Source organism: Pholis gunnellus (assembly GCF_910591455.1).
Source record: "Pholis gunnellus genome assembly, chromosome: 18".
Classification (NCBI taxonomy): domain Eukaryota; kingdom Metazoa; phylum Chordata; class Actinopteri; order Perciformes; family Pholidae; genus Pholis; species Pholis gunnellus.
The window spans coordinates 21,504,766-21,516,260 of NC_136545.1; the positions used below are offsets into that span (position 1 = coordinate 21,504,766).

Sequence of the window (11,495 nt, forward strand, 5' to 3'; positions counted from 1 at the left end):
AGGAGGTAAACGGCTGAGTGTGATAAGGAAGAGCAGCAACGTACATTTAGTTAAAAAAGACATCTGAGAAGATCTGAGATCTGTGACCTCACAAAATAATAACAATAATAATAATAATAATAACGATAATAATAATAATAACAATAATAATAATAACGATAATAATAATAATAATAATAACGATAATAATAATAATAATAACGATAATAATAATAATAACAATAATAATAATCATAATCATAATAATAATAATAACAATAATAATAATCATAATAATAATAATAATAACGATAATAATAATAATAATAACAATAATAATAATAATCATAATAATAATAACGATAATAATAATAACAATAATAATCATAATAATAATAACGATAATCATGATAATAATAACGATAATAATAATAACAATAATAATAATAATCATAATAATAATAACGATAATAATAATAACAATAATAATAATCATAATAATAATAATAATAATAAGTTCATGTCATCATCAATGTTCTCAACACTCAGCTGTGAAACATCGACTGATAGAGTTTATGTGTTGTGAGACAGCTCCTCCTGCTGGTGGAGACACACTCCTACACACACTCACACACACACTCACACACACACACTCTCACACACACACACACACACACACTCACACACACACTCACACACACACACTCTCACACACACACACACACACACACTCACACACTCACACACACACACACACACACACACACACACACTCACACACACTCACACACACACACTCACACACACACACACACACACACACTCACACACACACACACACACACACACACTCACACACACACACACACACACACACACACACAGACAGACTTAAAGAAGATAAAAAGTGTAAAAGTAGACTTTTCTTGGTCTCCATCAGTCACATGAAGCTTCATCCTCTGATCCCTTCGCTGGTAATCGACAATGAAGATGAAGATGAAGATGAAGATGAAGATGATGATGAAGATGATGAAGATAAAGAAGATGATGAAGATGGTTCAGTGTCTCTCCCTGAGGACTTCCTGTCCCACGATGATGCTGCTGTACTTCTTCTGCTGCTCCTCTTTGAAGGACTCCTTCACTTTATCTCTCTTCAGTCCTCCGTCCCTGAAACACAGAGACACGTCTTTACTGGAGTACAAGCTGTAGTACAAGCTGTAGTACAAGCTGTAGTACAAGCTGTAGTAATACACTGTGAAAACACAAGTACATCACCAGCACGATGTACTTAATGAGCTACTCATGATGCAGAATAATATATATTAAGGATGATATCTGTCCATGAAGAGAAGTGAAGTACAATGGGACATAACGTTGTACTTAAGTAAAGTACTTGGCCATTACGAGTGTAGAGTAGTATAATGAAGTAATATTTAGTAGTATTTAGTAGTATTAGTACTCACCACGCTAAGTCCAGCAGTCCTCCCTGATGAGCGATGGCAGATTTCACTCTGTTGGCAAACTGAGCTGCATCCTCACCGTCCTGAACACATTATACACATTATACACAAAGAGTACACACATAGTATACACATAGTACACACAGAGTACACACATTATACACATTATACACATTATACACAAAGAGTACACACAGTATACACATAGTACACACAGAGTACACACATTATACACATTATACACATTATACACAAAGAGTACACACATAGTATACACATAGTACACACAGAGTACACACATTATACACATTATACACATTATACACAAAGAGTACACAAATAGTATACACACAGTACACACAGAGTACACACATTATACACATTATACACATTATACACATTATACACAAAGAGTACACACATAGTATACACATAGTACACACAGAGTACACACATTATACACATTATACACATTATACACAAAGAGTACACACATAGTATACACATAGTACACACAGAGTACACACATTATACACATTATACACATTATACACAAAGAGTACACACATAGTATACACATAGTACACACAGAGTACACACATTATACACAAAGAGTACACAAATAGTATACACACAGTACACACAGAGTACACACATTATACACATTATACACATTATACACAAAGAGTACACACATAGTATACACATAGTACACACAGAGTACACATATTATACACATTAAGTTTTAACAGTGCAGGTTTACGTTTCTACATTCCATCTTTATGTTATCTCGATAATTATTTAGCATTTTGAAGACTCAACACATGTTTGCATGTGTGTGTGTGTGTGTGTGTGTGTGTGTGTGTGTGTGTGTGTGTATTAGTGCTGGGCAAGTTAACACGTTATTATCGCGTTCACGCATTCATTCATTAACCCCAACAATTATATTAATGCGCGTTAACGCGGTTGTTTTTGTTTTATTATTATGCGGACATTTTTAACACAAGAACCGGTCAGCGAGCGGTGAACAGCTGCTCCTCCGTGAGTCGCCACCTTACCGTGGTGGAGGAGTCTGAGTGGCTCAGGGATCCTGGGAGCTATGTTGTCCGGGGCAGCAGCCTCTGGTAGGTTCTCCCAAGACAAACAGGTCTCAGGGGAGAGCCCAGACTAAGAGCGGTTCAAAAGAACCCTGATGATAAGCAGCCCACGGTCTTCAGCCACCTCGCCCGGACCAGGAAAACCGGGGCACCCTCCCGGAGCCAGACCCAGGAGGGGAGCTCGTCGGCCCGAAGAAACAACATGGAGCAGCCACCCTGTGGACTCACCACCCGCAGGGCCTGGGCGAGCCGATCGCCGGCAGCATAGACGAGCTCTAGGGACGTAGAACGTCACCTCGCTAGCGGGGAAAGAGCCGGAGCTGGTGCAGGAGGTGGAGCGATACCAGCTAGATATAGTTGGACTCACCTCCACACACAGTACTGGCTCTGGAACCAAGCTCCTGGAGAGGGGTTGGACTTTGTCAACTGATCACCATCTGGTGGTGAGTTGGATCAGATGGCGGGGGAACCGATTGGAAAGTACCGGCAAGCCCAAACGTATAGTGAGGGTGAACTGGGAACGTCTGGTGGAGGACCCTGTCTTGGAGGTCTTTAACTCCCACCTCCGGAAGAGGTTGGGGACATGGAATCCGAATGGACCATGTTCAAAGCCTCTATTGTGGACGTGGCCGCTAGGAGCTGTGGCCGGAAGGTCATCGGTGCCTGTCGTGGCAGCAACCCGAGAACCCGGTGGTGGACACCGGAGGTGAGGGAAGCCGTCAAGCTGAAGAAGGAGGCCTTCAGGGCCTGTCTGGCCCAGGGGTCTCCTGAAGCAGCTGAGAGGTACCGGCAGGCCAGAAGGACTGCAGCTGTGGTGGTCGCGGCATGGGAGGAGTTCGGGGAGGCCATGGAGAAGGACTTTCGGTTGGCCTCAAGGATGTTCTGGCAAACCATCCGACGGCTCAGGAAGGGAAAGCAGGGCCTACCCCAGGCTGTTCTCAGCGGGGGGGGGAACTGTTGACCCGGACGGGGGACATCGTCGGGCGGTGGAAAGAACACTTTGAGGAACTCCTAAACCCGACCAACATGTCCTCTGCAGAGGAGGCAGCGCCTGAAGACCTGGGGGGCTCACCCATATCCCTGGCAGAGGTCGCTAAGGTAGTCAAAAAGCTCCTTGGTGGCAAGGCGCCGGGGGTGGATGAGATCCGCCCTGAGATGCTGAAGGCGCTGGACACTGTTGGGCTGTCTTGGCTGACACGCCTCTTCAGTGTCGCATGGGGGTCGGGATCAGTGCCCATGGACTGGCAGACCGGGGTGGTGGTTCCCTTCCTCAAAAAGGGGGACCGGAGAGTGTGCTCGAATTGTCGGGGTATCACACTACTCAGCCTCCCGGGGAAAGCTTATGCCAGAGTGCTGGAAAGGAGGCTCTGACCGTTTGTCGAACCTCGGATTCAAGAGGAGCAGTGGACCAGCTCTTCACCCTCGCAAGACTACTGGACGGGTTCTGGGAGTTTGTCCAACCAGTCTACATGTGTTTTGTGGACTTGGAGAAGGCTTTCGACCGGGTCCCTCGGGGGTTCTTGTGGGGGTGCTGCGGGAGTACGGGGTGCCGGACCCGTTCCAACAGGCGATCCGGTCTCTGTACGACCACAGTAGGAGCTGTGTGGGTGTTGGCCTCCAGGGCTGCCCTCTGTCACCGGTCCTGTTCGTGACTTTCATGGACAGGATTTCTAGGTGCAGCCGGGCGGTGGAGAACGTCAGGTTCGGGGGTCTCGGGATCGCCTCTCTGCTATATGCAGATGATGTGGTCCTGTTGGCCTCCTTGGATCGTGACCTCCAGCGTTCACTGGGGCGGTTTGCAGCCGAGTGTGAAGCGGCGGGGATGAGAGTTAACACCTCCAAATCTGAGTCCATGGTGCTCTGCCGGAAACCGGTGGATCGCTCCCTCCAGGTGGGGACGGAGTGCCGACCTCAAGCGAAGGAGTTTAAGTATCTCGGGGTCTTGTTCACGAGTGAGGGTAAGATGGAGCGGGAGGTCGACAGGCGGATCGGTGCGGTTGCTTGGCCTGCTGCCACCGCGACCCGACCCCGGATAAGAGGAGGAGGATGGATGGACACATATTATGGTAATCAGTGTTGCATATGTGTCCGACCAAAATACCAAAAATACCAGAAATGAAATGATTCATGTAAATTATTTTTTTTTAGTTTTTAAAGTGTTTAGTTTGTAATATGTATAATAATCACATCATTTAGTTATCACTACTGAGAATTTAACAAACATAAAACATGACGTAGATAGGTTTCAGGTTTCAAGATGTATATTTAAATTCATCTCTGACACATGAAGATAAAGTTGTGAACACGCTGAATATCTATGATCAGAATCATTATAACTGTGTTAATCGCGATTAAAAATTGTAATCGTTGCCCAGCACTAATATATATATATTTATATATATATATAAACCTCACTTTCAGGTGAGGTGGTGTAACAGTGTAGGTGGAGGTGTACCTGTCTGGTCATGGGAGGGAGGTACCACACGTTGACTACGACGGCCCAGCTGGTCATCATCCTCAGCAGGTAACTCACCATGTTGTATTTGCTGCTGTTCCAGAAGGCGTCTCCGAAGCGAGCATCGTACTGAGACACAGACAGGAAGTGATGTCACCGGGTGGGTTCTAGTGAACCAGGTGAGAGTCTAGCTGACATGTTTTAAAACAACCCCTCCTCTTCAGGAGATCTCAGTCTGGTTCTTTAGTCTTCTAAAGACCTGGTTCCTCTGTCTCACCTTGATGGTGACCGGGTATATGGTCCCTCCGATCTCAAAGCTTCCCTTCTTAAACATCATGACGGACGTGTTGTTCACGCAGGTTCCTGTTTCACAGAGAGACAGAAATTATAAAACCATAAAACCACCATCATCATCATCATCACCATCATCATAATCATCACTTCAGCACACTCTGACCTTCAGGAAATATCAGGATGGGAAGTTTGGTCTTAGCTGCAACGTGAGCTCTCAACCTGCAGACAGAGGACACGTTTACTGACCAGCATCTCCTTTCTGGATCCTCAACGGAAACCTTGGCCAAGTCCCACTTAGTTCCCCAGTAGTTCCTAGTTAGTTTTAAGTTAGTTCCCAGTTAGTTCCCAGTTAGTTTCCAGTTAGTTTCCAGTTAGTTCCCAGTTAGTCTCCAGTTAGTTCCCAGTTAGTTCCAAATTAGTTCCCAGTTAGTTCCCAGTTAGTCTCCAGTTAGTTCCCAGTTAGTTCCCAGTTAGTCTCCAGTTAGTTTCCAGTTAGTTCCCATTTAGTTCCCAGTTAGTTTCCAGATAGTTCCCAGTTAGTTCCCAGTTAGTTCCCAGTTAGTCTCCAGTTAGTTTCCAGTTAGTTCCCAGTTAGTTCCCAGTTAGTTTCCAGTTAGTTCCCATTTAGTTCCCAGTTAGTTTCCAGATAGTTCCCAGTTAGTTCCCAGTTAGTTCCCAGTTTGTCTCCAGTTAGTTCCCAGTTAGTTCCCAGTTAGTCTCCAGTTAGTTTCCAGTTAGTTCCCAGTTAGTTCCCATTTAGTTCCCAGTTAGTTCCCAGTTAGTTCCCAGTTAGTCTCCAGTTAGTTCCCAGTTAGTTCCCAGTTAGTCTCCAGTTAGTTCCCAGTTAGTTCCTAGTTAGTTTCCAGTTAGTTCCCATTTAGTTCCCAGTTAGTTTCCAGATAGTTCCCAGTTAGTTCTCAGTTAATTCCCAGTTAGTTCCCAGTTAGTTCCCATTTAGTTCCCAGTTAGTTTCCAGATAGTTCCCAATTAGTTCCCAGTTAGTTCCCAGTTAGTTCCTAGTTAGTTTCCAGTTAGTTCCCATTTAGTTCCCAGTTAGTTTCCAGATAGTTCCCATTTAGTTCCCAGTTAGTTTCCAGATAGTTCCCAATTAGTTCCCATTTAGTTCCCAGTTAGTTCCTAGTTAGTTTCCAGTTAGTTCCCATTTAGTTCCCAGTTAGTTTCCAGATAGTTCCCAGTTAGTTCTCAGTTAATTCCCAGTTAGTTTCCAGTTAGTTCCCAGTTAGTTCCCATTTAGTTCCCATTTAGTTCCCATTTAGTTCCCAGTTAGTTTCCAGATAGTTCCCAGTTAGTTCTCAGTTAATTCCCAGTTAGTTCCCATTTAGTTCCCATTTAGTTCCCAGTTAGTTCCTAGTTAGTTTCCAGTTACTTCCCAATTAGTTCCCAGTTAGTCTCCAGTTAGTTCCCAGTTAGTTCCTAGTTAGTTTCCAGTTAGTTCCCATTTAGTTCCCAGTTAGTTTCCATTTAGTTCCCATTTAGTTTTCAGTTAGTTCCCAGTTAGTTCCCAGTTAGTTCCCAGTTAGCATCCAGTTAATTCCCAGTTAGTTAACAGTTAGTTCCCAGTTAGAAATTTGCTGTCAACTTTTAATTAGAAAATTAGTTAATGCTCTTTATAACTGTTGAGAAGAAGAGACTTGATTATACTGTGTATAAAATATAACATCATATAAATATTTAAACCTTTTTAATTTAAAATCACAAAGTTGGTCCGTTGAGAACAAAATTCAGCGAACTTGTCTCATTAACTTATGAAGTAAGAAAACAAGCAGTAGTCCTGATCCAGTCAGTTTTTATCAGTTCTGACTGAATTTACGTGTTCAATAAAGATGAATCTTTGCATCCGCTGCAGTGAATCTTCACCTGCTGGTCACAGTGTGGCGGTCCTTCATCTCCGACCTCTCGAACCAGACGTGAGGACAAGACCTCACCATGGACCTCTGGAGGACCCCCATCAGACCTCCGTGGATCTGACCCACCTGAGGACGGAACAGGGAGCAGAGCAGTGACATCACCGCATCCACACATGTGATGTCAGAGACGGCATGGCGCTCACCATGGCGTAGCAGCCGTCGTTGGCCAGAATCACCACGTCGATGGGCGTCGTGTGATTAGCGACACATATTCCTCCTTTCTGAGGTTTGTTCTCTCTGCAGACACAAAAGGAACGTGATGACGTTGAGATAGAAATCTAATCATGTGATCAATAATCAAGAACTGACTTGTTGTGGTAGAGGACGGTGGCTGACAGTCCCCTGGCACAGATCCTGTAACAGGTCAGATGGACGAGTTCACTGAGCCAAGTCTTCACACTGAAACATACATTTAATGTATTAGTATTATTCATATTATACAGAGAAAGAACCGTACATTAGTTCTAAAACGTAGAACTCTGTCTGGTTGCTTGTTTCTGTGTTGCTCTGTCTGGTTGCTTGTTGCTTGTTGCTTGTTGCTGTGTCTGTGTTGCTGTGCTGCTGAGTCTGGTTGCTTGTTGCCATATCTTGTCGTGTCAGGTTGCCTGTGCTGTGCCTGGTTGCTATGTTGCCGTACCTGCTCTCAGGCAGAAATCCCACCAGACTGGTTCCGATCACGAGCCACGAAAGACCAATGGTGGCCAACGTGATCCTGAAGGAAGAGAAGAGACCAGATCAGTGATCAATAAATATGTTATATGTGTTCTCTGGTGAAGAACCAGAGGGACCTTTTGTCTCAGACCTCTTTAGAACCAGAGGGACCTTTTGTCTCAGACCTCTTTAGAACCAGAGGGACCTTTTGTCTCAGACCTCGTTAGAAACAGAGGGACCTTTTGTCTTAGACCTCTTTAGAACCAGAGGGACCTTTTGTCTCAGACCTCTTTAGAACCAGAGGGACCTTTTGTCTCAGACCTCTTTAGAACCAGAGGGACCTTTTGTCTCAGACCTCTTTAGAACCAGAGGGACCTTTTGTCTTAGACCTCTTTAGAACCAGAGGGTGTTTTTGTCTCAGACCTCTTTAGAACCAGAAGGTGCTTTTGTCTCAGACCTCTTTAGAACCAGAGGGTGCTTTTGTCTCAGACCTCTTTAGAACCAGAGGGACCTTTTGTCTCAGACCTCTTTAGAACCAGAGGGACCTTTTGTTTCAGACCTCTTTAGAACCAGAGGGACCTTTTGTCTCAGACCTCTTTAGAACCAGAGGGTGTTTTGTCTTAGACCTCTTTAGAACCAGAGGGACCTTTTGTCTCAGACCTCTTTAGAACCAGAAGGTGCTTTTGTCTCAGACCTCTTTAGAACCAGATGGAGGTTTTGTCTCAGACCTCTTTAGAACCAGATGGAGGTTTGGTCTCAGACCTCTTTAGAACCAGATGGAGGTTTGGTCTCAGACCTCTTTAGAACCAGATGGAGGTTTGGTCTCAGACCTCTTTAGAACCAGATGGAGGTTTGGTCTCAGACCTCTTTAGAACCAGATGGAGGTTTGGTCTCAGACCTGAGGGGGAAGAGGACGCAGTAGCGGACGAAGACGCCGACCCCCCAGATGACGGTGAGGCGGAGGCTGATGTAGCGGAAGTTCTGGTTGGTTCTGGTGAGGAGGTTCCAGGAGGCCAGCTCCTCGGAGGAGAAGCGCTGGGTCACCTGGTCATCCACGATGCTCTCCAGACCTTTCTGGTAGAAGTAGAAGGCGTCGCTCAGAGAAAACTCCAGAAACCCAGAGCTCCTCAGCTGCCCCATCTCCTCCTCCATCGAGCCCCCCGCTCTCTCAATGATCCCTGGGACACAATCACAGCACCGGGGTTACAGCTAGGGATGGGTATCGTTTGGGGTTTTTCCGATACCGGTGCTAAATCGATACTTTTAAAACGATACCGGTGCCTAAACGGTGCCTGAACTGATGCTTTTTTATTGCCAAGGCAAGTTTTTTTCTTCAAATTGAACAATATATTTAACTGTTTAAAGTATACTATAAATATTAGCGCTGGGCAACGATTACAATTATTAATCGCGTTGCGTTTCGGTGCGGTAGGTACCGGTCGTATAGGAACCATATTGGCACCGGGTTTCGGTACCCAACCCTAGTTACAGCCACAGCACCGGGGTTACTATCACAGCACCGGGGGTTACTATCACAGCACCGGGGTTACTATCACAGCACCGGGGGTTACTATCACAGCACCGGGGGTTACTATCACAGCACCGGGGGTTACTATCACAGCACCGGGGTTACTATCACAGCACCGGAGGTTACTATCACAGCACCGGGGTTACTATCACAGCACCGGAGGTTACGATATATTATATAAAATATATAATATATATTATTGAAATGATAATTATATATATATATATATATATATTATTATAACTATACTACTATAATAATGTCATTATATATATAATATATATATAATGACATTATGGAGATACATCTGTTAAAGTGGTGAACAGAAAACATTCCTCTGTGTGTTTCTTCATCCTGAGACCATGAACACGTGTTGTTCATGCTGCATCAGAGGCTGGGACTGACCACACGCACACACACACACACACACACACACACACACACACACACACACACACACACACACAGTGTCACATGATCTCTGCAGCTGAAACGTCACATGACCTGACGTCCTGACAGGAAGTAGAGCTGCTGATCCTGAATCTGTTTCACAAGTTTATTTCTTCACTTGTTTTAATCTGAACGATTATTTTATTATTATTTAATTTGCCTTTTTTCTTTGGTTATATTTGTCATATGTATTATCTATTAATATTAATCTCAGTCTTTATTTTGATGGTGACTCACCGTTGGGAAGAGGAACAGGAACACTGGGCTGCTGCTGCCGGCCTCTCTGGATCCGCAGCGTGGCCCACTGCAAACACACGTCACTGACCTCGTGTCTGTGCTCATTTCATAACTGTTCAAACATGTTGAGTAAGAAGTGAAGAGGTCTGTTACCTCCAGGATCCGGACCAGGATCTGGATGTAGACCCCGGTGACCCCCAGAGAGAGGCCGAACATGGCGGGCAGCATGATGAGGAAGACCACCACGAACACCCACACCTGGAAGAGTCCCGCGGCCCCCGAGCACCAGTCGTCCATCGCTGACAGCTGAGCGGCCTCACGACTCACGGCATCGTCTGCAAACCAGCCGCTCAACACTCAATGCATTCACATGACCATTTAACTATTATGGGATGGATGGTGATGAACTGTAATAACTTTATTGACTTTTCATCAGGTCAACATGTTCATGTTTTGATCCCAGTTTCTCCGATTTATGTTTTTATATTTCCATCAAATACTTGTTTCATTTATTATTCGACATTAGTCCGTTTCTATGATTAATGTATATCACAGTAAACTCATTATCTTTGGGTCATTTTAACCATTTTCTGACGTTTTATAGACAAAACAAGTAATTAATAATCCAAATCATTTGCATAATAATTAATACATAATTAGTTTTTAATGCGTGGAACTAAATGTTTTTAAGTGTTGAAGTACGCAGACTAAATACACGAGTATTAAAGTACAAGTACCTGTTGATTGTACTCAGTTGTAGTGGAATGTATTTAGTCAAGTACTTCAGTGAACTATACTTTATTTTATACTTACTTACTTTATTTATACTTAATATTGTACTTGTTATTTGTACTAAACACGTGATTATCTTGTAAAATGTTTCAACTTTGTACATCTTTACAGTCTATTATATATTTATAAACAACATAAAATATATATTATATCTCAGCTATAACATCAAAGATGTTAATGCTTCAATAATCATAATACATATAATAATAATAATCCAGAATTATGATTAAAACAAATATAATAACTCAACATTCTGAGGAGACATTTTACATAATGAGTATTTTTGACTGATAGTACTTGTGTACTTGTACATAGTTGTATTTGTACTTTTCAGAAGATTGTATTTAAGTAGTAAATGTTCTTCTGACGGAAAAGACCGTTAGTCGAAGTAAACAACAACAACAACACATAAACACATGTATGCATATAGACTATGTGTGTGTGTGTGTGTGTGTGTGAATGATTGAATAGATACCTGAGAGTCACGGTGGAGTTAAACGTCCTTTTAAAACTAAACGAACTGTTTCTTCTTCTTGTGTCTCAACGTGAAGCCGAAGAGTCGCTGTTTAAAACACGCCCCCTCCGTTAGCATGACGCGTTAGCATGACGGTTAGCCTCTGCGTT

At 43.6% G+C, this 11,495-nt stretch overlaps 1 protein-coding gene across 1 annotated transcript; it reads right to left on the minus strand.

Annotated features, from left to right (window-relative positions):
• Positions 1-355: 355 nt before the first annotated feature.
• On the minus strand, positions 356-11,409 carry gpat3 (glycerol-3-phosphate acyltransferase 3). Its single transcript, XM_079179483.1, has 13 exons — positions 11,347-11,409; positions 10,233-10,414; positions 10,080-10,146; positions 8,763-9,042; positions 7,851-7,925; positions 7,523-7,612; positions 7,357-7,450; positions 7,164-7,279; positions 5,449-5,504; positions 5,269-5,354; positions 4,992-5,120; positions 1,443-1,522; positions 356-1,146 (listed from the first exon to the last, which is right to left on the minus strand). The coding sequence occupies exons 2-13, from the start codon at positions 10,374-10,376 to the stop codon at positions 1,038-1,040; spliced, it is 1,326 nt and encodes a 441-aa protein (XP_079035609.1). The 5' UTR covers positions 10,377-10,414; positions 11,347-11,409; the 3' UTR covers positions 356-1,037.
• Between the last annotated feature and the right edge of the window lie 86 nt (positions 11,410-11,495).